General features: G+C 41.1%; 1 protein-coding gene across 14 annotated transcripts in view; it reads right to left on the reverse strand.

Annotated features, from left to right (window-relative positions):
- LOC137978800 (polycystin-1-like protein 2) overlaps window positions 1–25,000 on the reverse strand; it is a 98,018-nt gene that overhangs the window by 14,608 nt on the left and 58,410 nt on the right. For all 14 annotated transcript variants that reach the window (XM_068825871.1, XM_068825875.1, XM_068825872.1 and 11 more), the window contains 11 exons: window positions 17,606–17,744; window positions 16,556–16,668; window positions 15,824–15,882; window positions 13,967–14,106; window positions 11,805–12,606; window positions 10,133–10,694; window positions 4,301–4,483; window positions 3,672–3,797; window positions 3,232–3,450; window positions 2,208–2,456; window positions 976–1,743 (listed from right to left, as the gene is read on the reverse strand). In XM_068825871.1, coding sequence (XP_068681972.1) covers window positions 976–1,743; window positions 2,208–2,456; window positions 3,232–3,450; window positions 3,672–3,797; window positions 4,301–4,483; window positions 10,133–10,694; window positions 11,805–12,606; window positions 13,967–14,106; window positions 15,824–15,882; window positions 16,556–16,668; window positions 17,606–17,744 — 3,360 coding nt within the window. The remainder of the gene's footprint in view (window positions 1–975; window positions 1,744–2,207; window positions 2,457–3,231; window positions 3,451–3,671; window positions 3,798–4,300; window positions 4,484–10,132; window positions 10,695–11,804; window positions 12,607–13,966; window positions 14,107–15,823; window positions 15,883–16,555; window positions 16,669–17,605; window positions 17,745–25,000) is intronic.

Consider the following 25,000-nt stretch of genomic DNA (forward strand, 5'->3'; position numbering starts at 1 on the left):
TGTTGTTGGATCGCCTTACTAACCTCCTTTAAAGAAATAAAAGTCTGCAATTGGGCACTATCAAAAATACCATAATACACTTTGTTTGTTCCTTCAAATTTTGAATAAGCAAAGCAAGAGCATTATGGCTTTTTTTCCATTGGAGAATTTTTCGCAGGCTTACAAGAACAGTGAGGCTAATATTAAGCTCAACGATAAAAAGTAATTTATTTGGTGAGCATTCCGTCGATGGGTGCCTTACTACCGAATTACATGAAATGATGGGTGAAATTTAGCACCTCTCACACAGGTATAAACGGAATATATTCCACACCGAACAGGTGTTCAACCTGTGACCTTTCTATGGCTAATTTCATCGCTCTACGGCTGAAAACAAGAGACATCTTTTAAGCTTCCTATCCTAGAACTAAGTCATGCACAACAGATGGAGTTTTTGGTCTCGTGGTTATTTGCAAACTCGAGATCTCTGAACCAAGGGCCAAACATCTCACTGCAACATTTGGGAAAATCCCGTTATGATTTCTATGAACCTATATGTCATTTTATTATATGACTAGCTCCGTGAGCGGGCAAGTTGAGCCAAATCCCGCGCTGTGATTGGCTACCCAAGCGGGTAAGATGGAGCTATACTGCCCACTCGGGATTTCTCGCTTGCATGGTCCCGCAAGATCAAAGATTATTCTTTTGGTTTTTTATCACTTATAATAAAACCTTTATTGACCAAGCTTGTTCGGTCAAGATGGCTGGATATTGGCCTCGTTCTTTTTTTGCGTGTTTATGGACCTCGAAGAAACACGAAGAAAAAGAACTTGGCTAATATCCAGCCATCTTGACCTCACGCGTGGTCGATAAGCCATATATACTGTGGAATGCAACCGTTGGTCCTACTACGCTGACTATTACATACATTACCGTTTTCTTTCATGGAGATCTAAAGTTTATGTTTGACAATCTAATCAAATCAGAATATCTTACCCTGCACCCGTCCGATGTCCATTTTGCCTTTTCTTCAGACCAATACAAACACGTTGCCATGTTGATTGACAAGGAGTAATTAACATCATTGTTTGGTTCATAGCTCGGCTTAATTATCCTTGGTGTCGGTGGTAACGTGGTGGGCGGATCTTTAAATTCCACGCATATCTCAGACCTTTTCTGTCTTCCATTTTCAGAACAGGCTCTGCGCCGTCTGCGCCTGGTCTCAGGCGAATCGGAGCCTAGCAATCGAATGCCAATGAAAAGAATTCCAGGTTTTTCTGTGACGCCCACCGGAAGGACAACCAAGTGTGGATCCTTGGTGCAGTTAAAATATTTTTTATTCAACAAGGGGTAAGATGTCTCTTTCACACCTCTTCCTTTGCGCTCTTTACATGAAGTGAAATCTGGGACTTCAGTTACATATTCATAGTTCTCCACCGTGGGTCGTTTAGAATGACGGACATAAACTTGTATTGTCGTTTCGTTTTCCGGAACTAACTTAAAGCTCATCACCATGCCTGGTGCTAATATCTTAATTCGGTGGTAGCTCATACTTCCATTAATACTTGGTTTGACGAAGGTTGACAATGGCATTTGATTTTGTTCAGGTCTGTTGGTTTTGATATTCAGTTCAATCTCTTTAGATAAACCCGAAACGTCGATCACTTCTCCTTTGTCGTTTTTTAGGTCAATGCTAGTAACTGGTGATTTCACGTTCTTTGCGCTGGCGTCCCACGAGAAAGGATTCTTCTTCATGGAAAACACCTGAAAAATACCATGTATGCAAGGAGCTTGTGAGTTAGGTACATTCATACATACACCGTACATACTTAAATGGCTTCTCAGTTGCATATTCATAGTTGGTTTTTCAGGGCCAATGGAAAAAAACTAATGAAACAATAGAACAGAACAACAACTGTTAAGAATCCCATAGGACCTAAGGCAAACCAGTTGGCTATTTACAAGTGCAGCCGAGAGGTTGAACCAAGGACTATTAGCAGGTTCAAATTCAACGAGTGGTCAGGACGAGTCTTGAACCAAGAATCTCCCAATCTCCAGCCGAGCGCTCTAACCACAGGGCCGGCTTTCCTCTTACGATAAGTTCAAATTCGATCAACAGCCTCTGCCTACCAGCCTGTCTGTCATTCTTTCTACCTCCCTGTCATTCTTTTTGCCAACGTCTGTATATAGCCACACCCGCTTTGCTTCGTTTTAGTCCATCCTCTCACCTGTATGTCCACGTGAGTCATACCCATCGCGTCTTCTTTAAACAGCACATCAGGAGCTGGAAATGTCACCTCACTGTCCTTGGTTGTAGTGGGTGTGTTGCTGATGTCACTGGGAAGCTGTCTATTTAACACCATGGATATGGTTTTCGTCTCTAACTCTACTGGCTTGTCACCAACCCCTCGTGATGATAACATGCTGTCTCCGACTTTGCTAATTAGGTCCCAGGCTTTTTGGGCTAATTTCTTTATCTGGTGAGAGCAGTATAAATACACATGTTAAGATAACCTAAAATAATAAAAACAAATTACTTGTTTGAAAGAAATGAAAAGATTTAGTGACCGTTGTCGCTGTTTCCAGTGGATCCAAATCTAGTCGTCGAGGCGTGACGCCTATTGATGGTTCGCATCTGACGTCACGGCGGTCATGTTTGTGTACAGAACAATGCAGTAAAATGTCTTTTGGGAATTTGACTCTATTATTGTGCAAAAACTTGTGGGGCCATTTTCTATTGTTTTGTATACCGACATGGCCGTCTCATAACGTGGATGAAAATCAAGAATTGACAGCGGAGTAGCATTGAGGGAAAATTAGTGTGATGCCACGCATCAGTGACCGGCATAAGATGAGGCTGTAAAGCTCCATTGTTTCTGTTGCATAATTCTTGTGCTCATTGTTTTGGGAGCAAATCAAGGTAGCAGTTGGTTTTAAGAGCAGCCTATGCGAGACTTTTTGGACACACATTTTCCTCGCTCTAATGTCTAGCCTGTTATCATTTTGAGACGCCTCGTTTGAATATAAAATAGCCCCGTTTTAATGCGCATACACACGCGGTGGAGTTGCAAGACAAGGATTGAGCCGAAAAATGTCCCTTTTGGTGAAAACAGGGTCCCCATGTTTTGAAATATGTTTCGTCCCTACGAATCATGCGCATTGAGCTAACCCTCGATTCTTTTATGTCAATAAATACCAAAGTGCTATTGGGTTTTGTTGCTTAAAATATCTACTGGACACATTGGCTCAAACCTTGGTGAAGTTACTTCTGTTCTTCTCAAAACTGTCTTCCTCCACTTCTTGCACAGTGCCCTCCTCAGCTTCTGGTATGGAAGCGGCGTCAAGCACGTTTCCAATACCTAGCAGCAGATTGTTCCCCGCTTTACTCATTTCCTCCGAATGTCTTTCACTTTCCAAGGAGATATTTTTAAATTTATCTGCCATGTTTTCTAGAACGTCGACCGATGTCCACTGTGGAAAAAACCTGTCATTAATTGCACTAATGAAGTTGAGTTGTCTTTGTGAAAGCAAAGCCTACAAAGGTTATGGAACGCCAATCATTTTAACCCATCAATGTATGACTTCTCTCTTTTAATTGGCATATATCGTAGTGTCATCAATGTGCTCTAATGTGTTTTCTTATGAGCGGCTTGTTGACTTTGAATTTTATAGAATGACTGCCTCCAACCTACCTTGGATTCTTCCGAGATTTCACTTCGCTCATCTGTTGCGCTGGCCACGACAGATGACACAAGAATTATACCTTGAAGGTCATCAACTTTAACCTTTGACGAATGTTTGATCATCTCATCTTTGATCTAAAAAAAAGGCCACAGGGCAGTTTCGTTGCGAAACAAAAAACAGACAATAAAAAATAAATAATGGTAATAATAAAAACTTAACTCCCCGGCTTTGATGACAGTCTCCCTTTTGCTCCCTCCTCCTCGAATCCAGATTTCACGTTGCCATTTTTAACTAACTAACGATAGAGGGACTGCTCGACGTCTACGACAAAAATTGGCAATACTTAGTGTACAACGTTAAAATGTGCCGGTTAATTTTCCTGAATGATGCTTAAATTATCGCGTCAGACAAAGGAGAACGCATCCTAATTGTGACAGTCCCGCGTGATGTCCCTCGGGTATCAATCGTGATGCCATGCGATTTCAGCGCTTGGACGCTGTCTTGGACTGCTGGGCTGGCTGGCTGGTACTCGATTGTGTACGGCTTGCCCAAGGGAAAACAAGACTGCGTCTAGCTACATTCCTTTTCTTTTAGTTATATGAATTCACCATCATGTATTTGTAGATTGTTATCAAACCTTTATTTTATCTTTTGTTTCCAATTCGCTGTCTGGAGCGGCGGACACGACAGATAGAAGAGTATTTGCTAGCCGCATGGCACTTTTCCCACCATCTTTGCTGTTCAAGAGTTTGCCCATTTCACTTTGGCTGCCAACAGTGTATTGATAAAGATCACTTGCGTTTAACTTTCTTGCACGCACCTTTAATGAAAACATATGGATTGTTTTTAATTACGATGTAGCATTCTCTACGTTTATTCACTCAAATAAGCGACATTGTTGTATACGCTACACCAGGACAACCAGAACAAACCCCACATTCTTTGCGAGCATTCTGTGGTTCCCTTGGAAGTTCCTCAGAGTTCCAAGGGAAAACAAAGTCAGACCGTCGCCAACCATGACAAGTTGAAGAAAATTTGCGGTTTTGTGTTTGAAACCTAGTTGACTTAAAAATAGAGTAGTGGTAGACAGGAGCTGACATAGTAAGATAATGGTTTGACACTGACTAGTTTTTTTTAATGTTTCGTGCAAGACGTTTCGGCTAGTGCTTAAGCCTTCATCAGTTGCAATATAACGGTAGCATGCGTGATTCAAATAACAGCACGTCGAGCGCGCGCTGATGAAAATCAGACATTCACCTCAAGCTGTGTACACCTCCTTGTGGTGATGGTGTCCAGAAAAGGTAGTCCCTGTCCCTTGGTGTCCCTAAATTCTAGAGTGAACTGTATGTAGGGGTTAATTGAATTGAGATGTTGGTGAAACTCATCCACTTGGTGCTTTCTGAGACACGCGTGACTGTCGTCCACATAACGGAACCACCACTTAGGGGGGTGTGGAGCTGTGGCGATGGCAGTTTCCTCAATCTCTTCCATTACAATTTCGGCTATAAAGGGACTGATTGAGGAACCCATCGCACATTCAAAAAAGATTTGTTTGTAATGGATGTTGTTGTGTTTGAAGTAGTTGTGATTGAGAACAAATTCTAACAGCCTCATGATGTTGCTGATGGACATATTTGTGCGTTCCGCTAGATCCTGATCCTTTTGGAGCCTCTTGTTGACGATGGTTAGAGCTAGATCCATGGGAATGGAAGTGAATAACGATTTAACGTCAAAAGAGATCATGATTTCGTCACTGGAGACAGTATGTTGCTGGATCTTTTGAGCAAATTCTGAGCTGTTTTTGACAGAGAAGCGATTTCTCCCAAGAGGGGCAGAATGGAAACAAGATGCTTGGATACAGCGTAGGTCTGAGTGGTCTTTCAGGTTTATGAATTTTTGGGAGACCATAAAACGACGCTGGCGTTGAATTGTCAAATCAACTGGGAACGTTCTTTGTTCAGAAAATTGAGACCATAGGTTCCAAGCTCGACAACATGGCGCAAGGGCTGCCATTCCCTCCCAATGACTACGCCACAGTACCACCTTCCTCGTTCAGCAAATTCAACCCCCTTACGGAGGAGAAGGTTCGCAAACTCATCGGAAGCAGTGCAAAAAAAAGCAGCACTCTGGACCCCATGCCGACTCCCCTAGTGATGGATTGCATCGACGTCCTTTTACCGATCATGACGAAAATGATCAATCTATCACTTGACTCTGGGTTGTTCGCGGATGACTGGAAGTGCGCACTCGTTTTCCCACTACTGAAGAAGCCTGGGCTGGACCTCCTATACAAGAACTACAGACCTGTCAGCAACCTGCAGTACGTTTCTAAGCTGACTGAGAAGGCGGTGTTTGAACAGATACACACCCATATGATGACCCACTCGCTATACCCAGAGTTTCAATCATCATATCGTCAAAATCATAGCACGGAAACAGCTCTTGTTAAAGTTACGAACGATATTCTCATGAAAATGAACACTCAAGAGGTCACGTTGCTGGTCATGCTTGATCTTAGCGCCGCTTTCGATACGGTCAATCATAACATCCTGCTAAAACGTCTGAACGAGGAGCTTGGGATTTGTGGAGTGGCCTTAGAATGGTTTAAGTCTTACCTGGTCAACAGAGGTCAGCGAGTCTCCGTCATGGGATCTCTCTCAGAGCGCTTCAGCTTGGACTGTGGTGTCCCACAAGGGTCCTGTCTGGGTCCCTTGCTTTTTGTTATCTATGCATCCAAGCTATTCTCGGTTGTTGGGGATCAGCTTCCACACGCACACTGCTACGCTGACGACACGCAAATCTACCTGAGCTTCAAGCCTAACAGTAGCACGTCCCAGGAGGATGCAGTTCGTTTGATGGAATGTTGTATCGAGAAAATCAGGCGCTGGCTGATCCAGGACAGACTCCTTATTAACGATGATAAGACCGAGTTTATGATTATTGGAACTCGGCAGCAACTTTGTAAATTGCAGGCTATGAACATTAAAGTAGGTAGTTCAGAGATTAGACCTAGCTCGCGACTTCGAAATCTAGGTTGCTGTCTCGACCCCAACTTGCATATGTGTGACCACATAACAAACGTATGTAAGACAGCTTTTTACCACTTGCATGACATCAGACGCATTAAGAAGTATCTATCGAGAGACAGCTTACTCCATCTGGTACACGCATTCATCACGAGCAGATTAGACTACTGTAATGCTTTACTGTATGGCCTAGAGTAATAATGGATGTTGGGAAGTATTCCCACATAACTCCGGTACTCTATGAGTTACACTGGCTACCAGTGCAAGCGCGCATTCAATTTAAGATTCTGCTATTAGCTTTCAAAGCCATTCATGGCCTCGCGCCTAGTTACATCAGCAATCTTTTATCTATTAAATGCAAGCTCTCGTATAATCTTAGATCCAACTCAGGCATTCTGTTGAAGCCACCAAGTGGGAAGATGCTTGTAACCTTGGGTGGGCGCGCATTCCAGGCAGCAGCACCGCATTTGTGGAATGAGCTCCCATCACAATTACGTACTATTCAATCTGTAGATGTTTTCAAGAAGTCAATTAAGTCATTCCTTTTTAAACAATTTTTCCTTGATTTGCAGTTAAATATATGAATGTTATATTGCCATTTAGACTTTTGATCATCTTTTTAATTGTATTACTTTTAAGTTTTTAACTTATCATAAATATCCTAATTATTTTATTTGTTGATTTTATAGATCTTATTATGTAAAGCGCTATTGATCTTGTAATTGTAAATAGCGCTATATAAGCAATAATTTATTATTATTATTATTATTATTATTATTATTGTTGGAGTGTAGTTTTTTGTACAGTTGCGGTCCAATTTGTGAGCCGCTGTCATCCTTTTCTTCGATGTTAAGCAAAAGTTTATTTAGTTTTTTTTCGACGTTTGATGTTGGATTTGATCTTTTGTCTATGATTTTCAAATAAGTGTTTATATCGTTCAACAAAACAGACACTTTTTCTTGGTATTCATCCTTATCCATTACTAAGACGGATCTCCCTTTATCGGCAGGAACGATTGTTACCTCCTTATCTTTTCTCAGGTTATCCAATGCCCTTTCCTCTTCTCTCGTTACATTAACCGCTGCGGGCAATTTGCAAGTTTTCAAGAAGTTAGCGACTGTACAAAAAACTAGACTGCAGCAATTCAACGCCAGCGTCGTTTAATGGTCTCCCGAAAATTCATAAACCTGAAAGACCACTCAGACCTATCACAAGCAGCATAGGTAGCCCCAAGTACGCTGTATCCTAACATCTTGTTTCCATTCTGTCTCCTCTTCGGAGAAATCGCTTCTCTATCAAAAACAGCTTAGACTTTGCTCAAAAGATCCAGCAACGTGCTGTCGCCAGTGACGAAATCATGATCTCTTTTGACGTTAAATCGTTATTCACTTCCATTCCCATGGATCTAGCTCTAACCATCGTCAACGAGAGGCTCCAAAAGGATCAGGATCTAGCGGAACGCTCAAATATGTCCATCAGCAACATCATGAGGCTGTTAAAATTTGTTCTCAATCACAACTACTTCAAACACAACAACATCCATTACAAACAAATCTTTTTTCAATGTGCGATGGGTTCCTCAATCAGTCCCTTTATAGCGGAAATTGTAATGGAAGAGATTTAGGAAACTGCCATTGCCATCGTGGTTCCGTTATGTGAACGACAGTCACATGTGTCTCAGAAAGCACCAAGTGGATGAGTTTCACCAACATCTCAATTCAATTAACCCCCACATACAGTTCACTCTAGAACTTGAGGACACAAAGGGACAGGGACTACCTTTTCTGGGGCACAGGGCACAGAACATACCATCAACACAGGCGGAGAAACGCGAAGAATGGAAGCGAGTCAAGGCTGCACTGCGAGACAACAATTATCCCTCATTCTTCATCAATAGCTGTGAAAGATCGCTGTCGAAACTCCCTACCGATCTACCGTCCAATGGTTTCGTGGTGCTACCCTATGTGCAGGTCATTTCAGAAAGGATTAGTAGGATCTTAAGGCAGCATCAAATCAAAGTCGCCTTCAAACCATTGAGAACTGTGAACAGTTTGTTCCCGCGACCGAAAGCCCAAGAAAAGGTTGACCGGCCACAATCTGGCACAGTGTACAAAATCAGTTGCACCAATTGCAGTTTTGTATACCACGGTCAAACCGAACGATCACTCAAAACTCGCATTACAGAACACAAAAGGGCTGTTGCTATGTTTGACCATGACTCCAAGATCGCCTGCCATGTCCACGAAAACAACCACGAAATGGATTTTGGAAGTGTCAGAGTTGTTGGACATGAGGCTAACTACCACGAGCGACTTTTCTTGGAAGCCTGGTACTCAATAAAGGATCCGCAGTCTGGAAATGACGACATCGCCATCCCAGAGGTCTACAAGTCTCTGGCATGCGCATAAGTCTCGCGCTACGTTTTAAAGAAACTGCACGCGGATTTTCATCAGCGCGCGCTCGACTTGCTGTTATTTGAATCACGCGTGCTACCCTTATATTGCAACTGATGAAGGCTTAAGCACAAGCCGAAACCTCTTGCACGAAACATAAAAAAAAACAGTCAGTGTCAAACCATTATCTTACTATCTAGTTGACTCTTGAAGAATAAAACGTTTGAATTTTTCAAAGAAACAGAAATCTACTGCTTTTGAGAATTTTGATGTGCGCATGAGTCACCCATGACGGGAAATGGATAATGCTAATTTTAATCGGAAGTGAAACGTGGCTGGTTTTAATTTCTGGCGAAAATTATGTGCCCCAGTGGCATCAGGGGCCACTCGCCTTTATCGCAAGTGAAGGATATTCTTCCAACGCACAAGCTTTTGAGTAGACTGCAAGTAGTCTCTCTTTTACTTAAAATCGTTGAAACGGGCGCTTAAGTAAAGTACCGCCGCTTAGAAAACGGCGAACAGCGTGTGGTGAAAATTGTGGGTTAGCTTTCTTTTATTGTCGAGTAATTGAATCACGTTGAAAAAATTACTAACTAAAAGATATAACGTCGGATTATTTTGTTGAAGTTACCGGAGACAAAATCCTTTCACTTGTGTATTCCAAATTACATTCAAATTCTGTTGATGAATATTATAATTGAGAACAACAAGAATACAGGTATTTAGAGCTGCCACAACCAAGTGACAGCAAGAATCCCGAAAAACTTTAGCACTTTGAATTACTTTCCATGTCATGTGCGGACATTGTCTTATCAGAAGTTATATGCATGACGTCTTCTCCTGGCGTCTGGTGGGACAGAGAAATTAATTAATGTGAATTACTTTGGAAGCCTCAAAATTATGGGATCCTGTCTGTGACAGTGAGTCTTTTAAAAATCAAAACGAGCCTAATACTGTACTGTTAAAGATAGCATTTCATGATCTCGTTCTTAAAGCAATCTTAAGTCGTTCGATCGCTAAGACTAATTGCCGTGGCAACATAGCTCTTACCTTGACATGAACACTTTTTATTCCGTGTCCTCCCCACTGGTCTTTCACGGATATGTCCACTTGAACTTCATCTCCAACTGGAAGCCTGTCTGTCGTTAGAATGTTTTGTTTTCCTTCCTGGATAATTTCGTGAGCACCGCTTGAAGTGGTGTAAGCAAACTCATAAGTTAAGTTACTGTCTTTGTCTTTCCAATCGAAACAAGTAAATATGAAGTTTGTTTCCAATACAAAACCTTCCCTTTTATTCACTGTGCAATTCCCACCGCTGGGGGATTCATTTGTAGTAAAAGTATAGGTTTCAGTCGAATTTTCGATGTCCTCAGAAAAGTATCCGAAGAGTTTAAGTTGGTAAACTTCGCCTTCATCTAAGACCCGTTCTTTAATTTCCAGATATTTCCCTTGACTGCTGGTCTGCACTTTTTTAATAAGGCTTCCATCTTTTTTTCGATATAGTAGCCACGTTAGTTGTGGAGTAGTTTGCTTACAGATCTCTCCTATGCAGTTGCCCTCAAACCTCATATTCCTTTGAACGTCAACTTTTTGTTTGCAGTTTCTGTTGCATCTGTAAAGAAGACGTAGAATTGACAGTTTAGTTATTAGGCTAACAAGACACGCAGTTTCTACATCTAACTCCAAAGCAAGATGGTGATTTATAGTAAGGTGTGTAAGGGAGGGAGGAAGAGAGGGAGGGAGGAAGAGAGGAAGGGAGAGAGGGAGGAAGAGAGGGAGGAAGGGAGGGTGGAAGGAAGGGAGGAAGGAAGAGAGGAAGGGAGAGAGGAAGGAAGAGAGGGAGGAAGGGAGGGAGGAAGGGAGGGAGGGAGGAAGAGAGGAAGGGAGAGAGGAAGGAAGAGAGGAAGGGAGAGAGGGAGGAAGGGAGGGAGGAAGGGAGGGAGGAAGGGAGGGAGGGAGGAAGGGAGGAAGGAAGAGAGGAAGGAAGAGAGGGAGGAAGGGAGGGAGGAAGGGAGGGAGGGAGGAAGGTAGGAAGGAGGAGAGGAAGGAAGAGAGGGAGGAAGGGAGGGAGGAAGGGAGTAAAGAAGGGACGAAGCAAGGAAGTGAGAGTGGGAGGGAGGAAGGGAGGGAGGAAGGAAGGAAGGAAGGAAGGAAGGAAGGAAGGGAGGAAGCAAGGAGCTCTCAGTGTCCAAAGACATCAATAATGTTGGTCATCGTTCTCGATCTCATGACTCTAGAGACTTAGGATTAGGAACACAAAGGGTTAGTACTCTGGTTTGACTTTAAAGTAAAATAAGGGCTCTGCAACAACAAGGAAAAAGAAAAACAGCTGGGGAACCTTTTTATGTGGAACCGAATGTAAGCTTTAAATAGCGAAATTCTATACAAATCTTTGTATGTTTACTCTTGAAGGGGCCTTTTTTGTCACTGGGCCTCCAGGCCCGATGGAGAAAGCGTTTTCCTTGGCATTATGCTAACGTATCTATGCGACACGCAGATATGTCCAGAAATGCCCATAATTAGATGCACGAGGATTTCAATAAGGGGTGACGCACAAGGTATTAGATCATCATGGGTCTTCATTGATACCTGGCCTTATAAACTGGGGTGGAGAGTCTGGGTACTGATATATCTAAACACAATCATTGTGGCAGTGAGAATTGCGCCAACCGAAACGGTATAAAATAAAGAGGGTTATCACGAAGAAGGTGAATGCCCTTACTTGATTTTTGTTACATTATTCTTGACTTTTTTCAGCGAAAACTCGTAGGAAATGTTGGCTTTTCGTTTGCCTTTTGCTACAATCATTGTTATGACATAGTCCTTTCCTGATTCCATTTTATCCAATATTAACATTGCCACAGGACCTGAAAAATTCAACTTTCGTGGACCGGCATCATAACATCCTCTGCCATGCAAAGTTTCATTGCCATTTGGTGCGACAACAGGAAGAGATCCAATGGTATTTATTGCCTCACTCTTGCGTGCGCAGAGCCAAGTGTACTTAAATATATCTTTATCAGAATTCGGCTCATCTGGATCGAAAGATCCTGTAGCATCCAGTTTAAGTTCCTTGTTATAACCTTGAAAAAGAATCCTTCGCGACGGGCTTACAGAAAGATTAGCTTGTAAAGGAGATTTTTTGACTCGAAGAAATCCATATTTGTAGTCAACACAATTAGAAGCATTGCTCATTTGAACTGTCAATTCAATGTAGTGTAGACCATAAATGAGAGCCAAAGGTAAAATCTTCCACGTTATTAATGTTTCTTTTCTTAAAGCAACCTCCTCTTGTTTAAAAACCTGAGATGATTCAAATACACTTTTCCAGTCCAAATAGGAACTGTGTGAGTTGCGTAAATGAAATATTCTCCACGTCACTGTGGCCAACTTCCGAATTGGGATGCGGCTTTTCACTAATGCATTTATGTCGTAACTGGATGAACGCAGGATTTCAGTAGTAGATTCGGGTATCTGCGTGAGGTTTACAAACGAAATGTTCGGGACTTTGCACGAAAATGAACCTGGAAAGGCAAAGAATATATTAGTTTTTACACCTAAATTGCTGGAAAAGTTGTCTTTTAAAAATGAGTTATGTGAAGGGTAGGTTCTTAAGGCATATATGCCCTTGCAAAGTTTTGTCGTAGCAACTTGATGCAATGAACAAAAAATCACTTGTAGAACTATATCGATTGTTCCTTGCATATTCTAGACAACCACTTTTCTTTCTCGGCGATCAGCTCCACACTTATTTGAAACTGATTATATTTTCTGTTTGCTTGATTGTTTTTCAGGACAATCGTCACATTGATGGCTGCTCTGTGGGACACGTGTGCCAGAAAGTCACATATAATTTTTCGGGAGGAATCTAAAGAGCCATATGCGACATATTGGAAACCTGTCTTTTTTAAAATATGTTTTGGAGACAAGAAAAAATAATAATGAAAGCATCATGTGTCCAAACGTCTTGCTTAAAAAAGAAAAAAGAAAAGGATTCATGGCTCCTGAAATAAGCCCGAAATGTTTTCTTTTTGTGCAGCTGCTTAATTAAAGGAACTGTCTCACGAAATTCAGCCAAATTCAACGACTGGGAACTGGCAATCAAATAAAACGAAACTTCAAACTAAATACTTAGAACATTGAAGGAAGGCTTGAATAAAACAGAAAATTAATGTTCCCAACCCATGACAAAACGTGTCACAGACAACAGTTTTTGGGGTAATGGGGTAAGAGATGAAGCACTCCATTGGCAAATACAAAACTAGACAGGGATAGGAAAATTCAAGAAGATTGAAATGGGTTGCAATTGGGGTTTTTGAAAACTCTTCAAATTAACAGTTTTTAAAAACTTTTATCTCTGCTGTTTGTCACTTAAATTGTGTATGCCTTGACAGACATTTTTTGGTCACGAAGTAATTTCTGGCTCAACATTAACAAACGCATAGCGGGTAGGGGCGAGTAACTGGTAAAACTGCACACAAACAAGAGCCCATTAACCGGAGCCTCCATGTTCCATATTAACCCTCTGAGTCAACCCTTTCCAGTATCTTTCTATTTCTGGGGGGCTTTGGTGGGTGTTTTCATAATAGCCAATCATAAGAGACCTATGGTCAGCCATTTTTTGCGTCACATACCTATGTGACGTATGCGAAACACTTCACGTACGTTCTCAGTCTCATACGTCACATACGTCAAAATATAGTAGTTCTAAAAATAGATACGGGAAAGGGTTAACTCAAGCGTAAAATACCGATGGAAGCTCTGCGTAATGGGCTCCCGACACAAGCAGCTGTACTGCCGTGACACAGTCCTTTAAAGATTCTGAGATAATTATTTTAACATCAACCTCACTATTTCGTTTGGAAGTGGATCCATTGTGCGTACCTTGGAGATCTTTAACAACTAGATAGTTATTGTCGAATTTGGAAGAATTCGTTATTGTTTTCTTGATCCCATTGATCATTTCCTGCATTTGAGCTTCTTTGTCCATTCCAATTTTAAGCTCAACGATCAGGCTTCCAGGCCTAGATTAATGGCAATAATAATGTCAATTGTATATTTAGCACTAAGGCACTAATTGGGGACACTGTACAGAAATAAAATCAAATTTAACATGTATCAATCGTTTGTTGGCTTTTGAGGAGAGATGAAAGCCTGATTACCCGGCGAAAAACCTCTCGAAGTAGAGTAGAGAACCAACTCTTGTGTGATGCCAAGTCTAGCAACCATTGGTGGGAGGGAAGTGCTCTCACCGCTGCGTCATCCCTGTTTTCCAAGGTGAGCCATTCGTAAGTTAACATGATTAATAAAAAATACTAAAACAATGGATCGCGTTGAAGGCGCGCTCTGATTGGCTACTAAACAGAATAATACTTAATTGACCACTCCCCAAAGGGGCGGACCAAACGGGAAATGCCCGGGCTGAAAATGCATTTGACGCCCTGGTTCTGATTGGATGCAGAGATTTTAAACAATTTGGCTTAGCCAATGAGATCCTGAGGATACCAGTTCAATGCCAGAGTTGGCGCGAAATTTTGTGGATGAGTTTTTTGCTCTTGTTTAGCTGATCGTATTGTAGCAACAACTTTCCATACTACAGTTTCATGCTACATCTCGGTTAATTTTTTTTTCTAAATAAATTTGTACGATTTGGCCTTGCGTATTGATAATAATGTTTATCACATCACTTTTATCGGGCATCCGCGAAGGTGCAAATGATTTTACGAGGGATACAAATAAACGATATGCACTCCAAACGTCGTGTGATTGTCCTATTCACCGAAGTGGAGGTGGCTAGTGGTAGATATTTACCGAGCCACGAAGCGGCAAGGTAAATATCCAGTACTAGCCACGGACACTGAAGTGAATAGTTGTTTTAGTATAGACCGTATTCATAAATGGCGGTCACATTTATAATTCTTTTGTCCACGTGCAAATTAGGCTACCAAGCCTCATTTTAGCGCAAGAAATCTTTTCAATTCACTGTTTGGTATCGAGGCTTGGTAGGCTAATTTGCATTTCGACAAAAGAATTATAAATTGACCGCCATTTATGAATAAGGTCTATATACTAAAACAGTGAGATAATATAGCACAAAAACATGATTTAAACTCATTTATTCCTGCAACAATTACATTTTTTTCGGGCGCAAATCCCGCGTGAGTTGCTCGGAGGATATTCAGAGATTGAGTCTTGAGTAGCCAAGGAGAGCGAGCCTTCAACTCTATCTACTGTTTTAGTACTACATAAAATTTCTCTATGTTGACTTGGGGATTCTCGGAAAAAATCTCAATTGCCTCTTTGCAGGGGTCGAACCTACGACACTCTTACTCACAAAATTATCATCTTTCTCATGAGACTGAATTCGAATATGCCAAGAATGCATCCCTTCGAGAATTTCATTCCGAGCAGTATGGCGGAAATAAGTGTAATGACAAATCTTTCATCTTCCAATTGGAAAGTCGAAGGTTTGGTTTCTTCTGCAGGTACCGGAGCAGAGATAACGTAAAACAAAAGAAATAAGACAAAAAACAAACAAGTCCAAATAAAGACTAATCTCAAGTGGCCAAAAACACAATGCTTTTGGATACCTGCAGAAAGACTCGTAAGTTTGAGTCCTGCAAAGTAGAGCTCCGAATATTTCTTTCCCTGAATCATCATTTAAAACATCATATCTTCATTTCATCAACCAGGGAGAACATTTGTCCTCTGATTCAAAAGCTACAAAACCTTTTGAAATACCTTAGATGTTCGAGTTTGACCACTTGAATTCCTGGAAGGTTGCTGATCTCGCGAAGCTCCTGTCAGAGACAAAAATAGAGGTGGCTGTTGCGCAATAATTTAATAGCACCTCTTTGTTTGGCTTTGGCGTCTTGTTGCAATAACCTTTCAGAACTACTGGTTGTTTCTCAATGAAGTAATGTAATGAAGTAATGTAGCCGGTAACAATGCGCCCCTACACTCTCTCAGTAAGATATGCCATGTTTTGGTGGTGTTAGCGGTGAGTGCGTGCTCTTTTGTGATCGTTCCCTACTCCGAGAGTTACGTCGTAGTGATGGGAGTTGAAGGGGGTGGGGAAGAACACTAATTGGGACACTCTACAGGCATCAAATCAAGTCAAATCAAATCAACTCAGATGAAATCGTAGGTTGGTTTTTGAGGAGAGGGGAATACTGGAGTTCCAGAAGAAAAACAAAAGTAGAGAACTACAAACTCAACCCACATATCACAGCAAGTCTAGGAATCAAACCCGAGCCACGTGATTGGTGGAAGACGAGTGCTCTAACTCCTGCGCCATCCCTCAGTGCTCCCAATTTCACAACCAGGGCCAATCTGCCGGTGGGACCTTCGACAATTTGAATAAATAGATTGAATAAATAGCCAAAAATAGGGGACTTGAACTCTGCAGTGGAAATAATAATCGCATTTATGAATCCCAGAAGCACTGAGCCAAAAACGCGACGAAATTCTCACCTCCTTCTGAAGTTGGGCGTTAATGCTTTCAAATCCATCGGATTTCTTGTCCTGTAACATTTCAAATGTGCAACTTTCATTTGTCCACTTGAGCCACAAGATAACAGACTTTTCTGCAAGTGAGGGAAAGTCAAATGCGTCATCTCTTCAGCAGGTTGCAGCAAAACCTTCGACTTCTCCAATGAAATTCTTCAATCTTTTTTATTTAATCATATGTTATAGCTGATCGCGGCCATAATTTCAGGTTTTGAGGAAAAACGTATTACTTCTTTCTCTATTGCAATAATTTAAACTTATGGGGAACAAGTTTTTGGAGCAACATTCATTGGAAATGTGAAGATAAAGCCGGAGATTCCATTTTTTACTATAATTGTCGCTCTCTGTTCTAAGTGAGAGATAATACCGGTAACGGAACTTTTCAGCCACTTAAATGTTATATGGTCTTGAAGCCAACGTTCCATGTATATATATCTGGCTTATTTCATGATTTTTTCTCCATGTAAAGATTGCGTAAACCCATTTGAAAAACAAGATCTAGTAACAAATTAGGCAAAATGGTCGGTTTTATACTGGAGACGTATAATCCGTCGAGACGAATTATTGGTGTCTAGTATTCAAACGGCTAATATCTGTTGCAAAACTACCGTGGAAAACAACACTAGGACTAGCGTAATTTGCCACTAATCTTGATTCTTTGAGTGGTAATCTCGTGATAACTTATGTTACCCCCTTTGGGGAGATTTTTCTTCCTTCGAGGATTGACTATTAGAATCGTTGAGTGGCGGGTATACTTCCAAAATGCGATTGCCATTGGATGGTGTCCATTTAGAATACATCAGCCAAGGATACTTCAGTCAAGGGATTTATATCAATAAATTCCTCCCATCAGGGATTTTGCAGATTTTGCCGTTTACGACAACGCTCTTACCTGTCAATGGAAGAAGTCATACCCAGGCTCTCAACTGAATGGTCAACTGGTCTTTAGATAAGTTAAGTTGTTGAATAACAAAAGAGAAGTGGGAATCTTGAAATTACACTGTATAAACTTACTCATGGTGCACCCGTAGAGTTCAAATCTGAAGGCCACGTTGTTGTGAAACGTTTGCGGTTTGATTGAGACTTTTCTGACGTTTTCAGCCGGAAATTGGCGCCTCACAGTTGTATTCCAATCACTATTTCCTACAAATTCCTGGAAATGAAAAAACATTTTCGAATCTTTTTTGCAAATAATAGAAGTTTCATTTTGCTATACAGATACTCAGTTATAAACAGAATCAATCCAAATGTCCAGGCCGAAGTTCTTCAAAAGCGGGATAACCTTATGCAGTGGATAAGTGTAAAATATATTTCGCGTTAAACTCTGACAAAGATGTACGAACACTCCTGTACTTAGATGTGTTTAGAGTATGCTTATTCACAGTTACGCGCGCAAGTAATAAACATTTGCGCAAACAAAAACCGTTGGCTCGTGGCTTATCCACCGGATAAAGTTATACGTCCTAAATTTGTAAGTTGACGTAAACATGATTTTTTGTTCGAGTTACAGATATCCCGAACAATTTTGGTGGAGTTCACTTAATCTATTATGTTGCAATAGTGGGAAAATATATATTTTTGGACTTGATAAAACGTGTGCTAACCTATACTATTTCATGCCCTCTATAGTCCAATTTTTTTGTCTGGGACTCAAAATTCTTTGCTTCAAATTTAATTAAGAATGGAAATTTATGGCCAAAACACGAAACACGTTTCATCAGACACTAGGATCTTACTATTCTTACTAATGATTGATGTATGAACTGTAATTTGTAATCTCCGTGACTCTTTTGACTCTCTACTAGGTATTAATACTGTTGCTATTTTTATCACTACGATAATGATGGTGTTCACTGTCGAAATAATAATAATAATATTAATAATAATAATAATAATAATAATAATAATAATAATAATAATAATAATAATAATAAAATCGTTCCAATCCATCGGCCAGAGTCCTTCTGAATACCCCATGTGGTTTGCCGAGGGAAAAACGACGTTGATCCCTAAGCCAGGAGAATTCTCAAGTAGCAACCAAAGACCAATTACCTGCTTATTACACTATGTATAAGTGGTTTACATCATGCTTATTAGGACCAATGGATCGTCACCTAAATAAATATGGCCTAATGGAGGGAGAACAGAGAGGCGCTAAATCAGGTTACAGTGGCACTGTTGATAACCTGCTCATTGATAGAATGGTCACACAAGACTGTCACAGAGGAAAACGTAACTTGAGCATGGCCTGGATTGATGTCAAGAAAGCTTTTGACTCAGTTGACCATGAATGGCTTGCTGAGATGATGATTCTACACAGATTCCCAGCCTGGCTGTGCCGCACTATCGAGAGCCTGTGCAACAGCTGGAACACGAAAGTCGTCGAAAAGACGAAGCAGGGGATAGAGAAGTCTGAAGTGATACAATTCAGGCCTCCCTCAGGGAGATGCATTGTGCCCCAGGTTGTTCACCCTGTGTATGAATCCTGTGGCTTGGAAACTACGAGCTTCGGAGGGGTACAAGTTGTCCAAACCCTTAAGCACAAAGATAACGGATTTGCTGTATATTGACGACCTTAAGGCGTTTGCAGCGTCAGAGATCAAACTCAACAAGGTTCTGAAGTCAAGCAAGAGTGCGATGCAAGATATAGGCTTAGAATGGAACCCAAAGAAATGCGCGACCGTCCATGTAAGGAGAGGCGTACAGGTGAAGGATGAAACCGGAGTGCAGTTGGATGACGGAGCAGTACTGACAAATCTAAAGGAAGGAACTTATTACAAGTTCCTGGGAACATTAGAGAACCTAAAACAAGATGACAAGTTAGCTTTGAATGTTGCAGCCAAAGAATACCTACAACGCATGTCAGTCATCTGGTCAAGTCCACTGTCAGATCACAACCGCGTAGCTGCATCGAACCAATTTGCCCTTCCCATACTGGGGTATCTAATGTGGACCCAGAGCTGGCCAATAGCAGAGCTTAGGCAAATTGACAGAGAAGTTCGAAAAATCCTGGTTCAGAGCGGCGGCAAACACCCCCTAGGCTCGACAGCATTACTGTACCTCTCGAGGGAAAAAGGGGGGCGCGGGCTGAAATCAGTCGAGCAAGAATACAAACTCGTCAAGATAAAGGCTGCTCTGAAAGTCTACAAGAATCTGGACCCGACCATTGCAGTTGTGAGAAAGTTTGAAGAAAGAGCAGGTGAGGTGGGACACCATTCATTTTTAAAGGATAGCATGAAGTATGCAGCAGAGCTCGGTCTTGGCCTGGACCTTGAGCACCCGTCACCCTGCATCACCCAGGGGGGAGTAACAATCACAGACAAGAAGATCAAAGTTGTCTTGAAGGAAACTGAAGAAAAGCAGAATACACAGGCTGTGAGGGAAGAGAGGTGGCAAGGAAAGCTACACACAAGTAGGTGGGAGGATGTAAGTCTGAGTAAAGCAGACTGCTTTGCTTGGCTTAAGGACTGGACGTTGTGTCCGTCCAACACCGTTGCAGGAGTGATCGAGCTCTACGAGCAACTATTGCCAACACGAATATATTACAGTCACAAGGTGCGAGCCCGACCAGCTACTGAAGTGGCATGTAGGCTATGCAGTAGATCAGCAGAAACAGTTCAGCATATTCTAGCTGGATGTCTCACCTTGGCCCAGAACAAGTACTTGGAAAGGCACAATAACGCCTTGAAGATCCTCTTCTTCGAGATCCTGAAGGACGCAAACCTTATTGACAAAGTCCCACCATGGTTCTCCCAAGTAAAACCCAAACCGGTATATGAAAACGACCAGTTTCACGCCTACTGGGATGTCCCGCTCTATGCTGAGCACACCGAGGTGAGAGTAAACAGAATCGATGCCCGTTTTATCGACCACCAACAGGAGAAGGTGATAGCACTAGAGATGAGCTGTCCATGGATTGATAACCGAACAAGTAAGGAAGAGGAGAAGACAGCCAAGTATGCCCCCCTAAGATGGGAGATAAAGCGACAGTACCCTGGGTACGATGTGCAACAATACAACATCATTATTGACGTGCTAGGTGGATGGTCCACAGACATGGAGGAGGGAATGAGGAATTTACTCGGGTCAAGAGTGAGAACTAAAGGAGTCCTGCTAAAGATGCAGAAATCGGTCTTATCAAGCTCTCTTAATATTGCCCGCACTTTTAAAGTAATCACATAAACTTTACGAGCAATATAACACGAATTTCATTTCAGCAAAGGACATTATTGTAAAAAAAATATGTATTATTATTATTATTTTTTTATTATTATTCATTTTTTTTTTTAATTTTAGCAATCATTTATGTTATATTTTCACATAGTTTAATAGATTTAAGTGGATAATACTTTTAGAAAGATATTTGTAAATAGGACTTGAACATGGTGTTTTTAAGGAGCTCCTGGGTTACGATTAACGCCCCAGGTAGCTTTAAGGTATTGACATTCAAAAGTTTCAAACTGTCATAATAATATAAAAAGGAAAAGCAAAGCATCGTGCTCAAGAACAAATAAAGAAAAAATGGGAAGAGAAACCAATGCATGGGCAATACCCAAAGAGAATAGGTGAGAAAGATGTTGACCAACATGTGACTAACAAATGGCTTAAAACAGCTGGGCTGAAATCTGAAACAGAGGGATTTGTATTATCGCTGCACAAGACCAAGCCATGAAGACCAACTGCTACCGAAGCAAAATACTCAAAGATGGCACAGATCCAACATGCAGGACATTTGCTCAGTTCCAGGAAACTGTTGATCCTATTGTGGCAGGATGCCCTGAGCTAGCTAAGTCTGAATACATTTATAGACAAAACAAGGATGTCACATACCTGCACTGAAATATCTGTAAAGAATTTAACATTAGCAAAAAGAAAAGATAGTCCGAGCACGAGCCGCAAACAGTGTCAGAGGGAAATGATATAGAAATTCTATTGGACATGCCAATACAGACAGACCGTGCGATGAAAACCAACAGACCAGACATTGTCATCGAAAACAAAAAAGAAAAATACTTGCCTGCGTGTACTCATCGACATGTCCATCCTGACTGACAGAAACACCTCAGTAAAAGTAACCGAAAAACTGTCTAAGTATGAAGACCTTGAAATTAAGATCTAACGGAACCACATTAAAGCCAGTGATGATAGGAGCTCTGGGACTTATAAAGAAAGGGATAGAGAAATACATCCAAAAGATCCCGGGCAACATGCAAATCAAAAACCTACAGAAGATCACAATGCTTGGAACATCTCACATCCTAAGAAAGGCTTTATCCATCAAATAAACTTCTAACTCGTGGAAATGGGAATGGAAATGGAAATGGAAATAGAAATTGTTTACCCACAGAATACCTTAAGAGCGCCCAGGAGCTCGTTCAACATGTGTCCGTGCATTCCAGATCGACTTGGAATATGGCAATACGGGTTTTTGAGGAGAGGGGAAAACCGGAGTACACGGAGGAAAACCTCTCAGAGCAAGGGAGAGAACCAACAACAAACTCAACCCACATATGACGCCGGAACCGGGAATCGAACCCGGGCCACATTGGTGAGAGGCGACTGCTCTCACCACCTCACCACTGGGCCACTGCGCCACCCTTGCTCCCCTAGACCCAAGGATTGGGCCCGGTTATTATACTCTATCATAGCTTTAGATAAAAGGATAATGATAATAACGATGATAATAACGATTATGATAATAATAATAATAATAATAATAATAATAATAATAATAATAATAATAATAATAATAATAATAATAATAAGATCGCTTTGATGATCCATACGATGTTTTTGAAATTCATATTTAATCAATACATGTTTCGGATGAAACATCATCCATCGTCAGTTGACAAATGAGAAATAAACTAAATTTGAGCAATAAATAGTGTAACAAAGTGAGATATAACATGAATAATTAAGGATGAAGGCGAGAACAGAATAAAAACACCCAACCACGAAACAAAACAGAAAAAACCAAACTGTTTAGGCTAAGAAAAGAAACTAATTAGTATGAAAGGGATAAATTAAGATGTTTGACTTGGGAATTTAAAGATGGCTACTCCCAAAGGATATGCATGGCTTCTTTGATTTTCAATTGGAAACGTGTGGAAGCAGAGTCGAGGATTTTAAAACAGTCTTCTGAACACCGGGAGCGACAATTTTCAGAACCTCTCAAGTGCTTAAATATGTGGGAATGTTTGTCGGAGGCGAGATGTTCACGGATGCGAGTGGCGAAATGTCTATTGGTTTCACCAATATAACAGGCATTACAGCCTGCACATGAAAACTTGTAAAGGGATAGGATCCTTCGCCCCAAACCAACTCCTAATTTTAAACGGGGTGAACACCAACTTAATTTCCAGGTCGCTGCAAAATTTGTTGACTAATTTCTTAATTCTGCGTTTTGTTATGATGGAAAAGGGACCGATGTACGGTAATTTAAAATACAAACAATTGTCCTTCCGAGCAACACTGAGAGAAATCGGAGGTAAAGTAATTGTTGAGAAATTTTCTAACAACATTCTCGATAACGCTAGAAGGAAATTCCTCCTTAATGTTTTGGTAAGGTTGCTTATGTCCAAGTGAAAACCAGTCCAAGTATTATTAATTTTAAATGCTCGGTCAACCAGAGTGCGTACTAGTCCTAATTTGTAACTGAAAGGTACAAAGCTGTAATAATTAGTGAGAAGACCGGTGTAGGTCTTCTTGTGGAAAACCGAGGTAATAATGCCCTGATTACTATGGTTATCTAAAAGCACATCTAAGAAGGGAAGCTTGTGGTTTTCTTCCTTCTCCATAGTAAACTTGATGTTAGGATGCTGGCTGTTGATATAACTGAAGAAAGATAAAGCATCCTGCTCGGTATTAAACAAAGCAAAGGTGTCGTCGACATATCTACGGTAAAACTCGATACCTGAATTGTAATTCTCTAACCAGCGTTTCTCATGGTGACCCATAAAGAGATTAGCTAATACAGGAGCAAGCGGGGAGCCCATGGCTACCCCATCAATTTGATCGTAAAAATTACCCAAAAATGAAAAATGGGTTTGAGCAGTGGCAAAGAAAAATAACTTAGTAAGATTTTCCCGTCCTAATTTAATATCTGGATTTCCCTTCATAATGTAGTCTACCGCTAAGTCGATAGATTCGATGAGGGGAATGTTGGTGAAAAGACTTTCGACATCGAAAGAAACCATGAACTTATTTAGGGTATGGAGTCTAGTGACTTCACTAACAAAAGTAAAATTGTCATGAGCACAGTAGTCATTAGGGATGTGAGGGTTTAACAATGTACATAAATACTTAGCCAGGTTGTAATTATAGGTTCCAATCGAAGAAACAATGGGCCGGAAAGGAGGTGTCGAAGAGTGATCTTGAACCTTATGCATCTTAGGAAGCCCATAAATTCTGGCTGGTTGAGATCCTGCTGGATATAAATGGTGTTTTCAATTTCATCATTCTTCTTCAGGTTGCGAAGAAACCGTTGTAATTGGCCCTCCCTTAGGAGAGTTGGATCATCCTTAAGTTTCTTGAATTTGGACGAATCCGAGATGATGTTAAGGATACTGCTATCACAAACTGTCCTGTCCAAAATGACCACACCATTCCCTTTGTCAGGTTTCAGAATGACAATGTTCTTATTCCTTTTGAGACTTTTCAAGACGGAGTACTTTCCGATCATTGTGAGATACACGATGAGAGGCGATGTAGGAGCTCGCAAGATGCGATAATGCAGCTTGGAGCTTACCAGTTTGACCACGATCAACGATTTTCTTGAGCATGGAGCCATGAATAAGTTCGAAGCAAGTATAGATGTCAGACTTGCGTATAGATGGAGGGCAGATGGAATGAGTCAGACCATTTTTGAGTGCATCGCATTGCTCAGGGGACAATTGGTGGGAGGACATGTTGATCACTGTTTCGTCAGCATTAAATGGCATAATTGCGTGTCGGCTCAAATTTCGAAGTTTCTTGGCATGTGTTTCCACTATCTTAGATGATAATTTGTTAATGTTGCTCTGTAGAGCGTTGCGCAAGAAATAAAATAATAATAATAATAAAGATTCAGTAAATTCCACCTGTAAACTGATTGATATGACTGTCCCATCAGATAGGAACATTGCATTGAAGGAAATCGAAAAGAAAAGCAAGTATAAAGATTTAGAGGTTGAAATACAGAGAATGTGGCAGATGAAAACCATAGTGATGCCTGTAGTTGTTGGTGCACTTGGCACAGTAAAAAAAGGAATGGTAGAAAACATCGAGAAAGTAGCAAAGAGTGCTTCTGTGACAGAGATTCAAAAGATCTGCATGCTGGGATCTGCGCGAATCCTCAGAAAGGTGCGTACTATCTGAAAAGAAAGATTGACTTGAGTGACTGATGCCCCAGGTGTGCATGGTTTGCGC

Source organism: Montipora foliosa, chromosome 12 (assembly GCF_036669935.1).
Source record: "Montipora foliosa isolate CH-2021 chromosome 12, ASM3666993v2, whole genome shotgun sequence".
NCBI lineage: Eukaryota > Metazoa > Cnidaria > Anthozoa > Scleractinia > Acroporidae > Montipora > Montipora foliosa.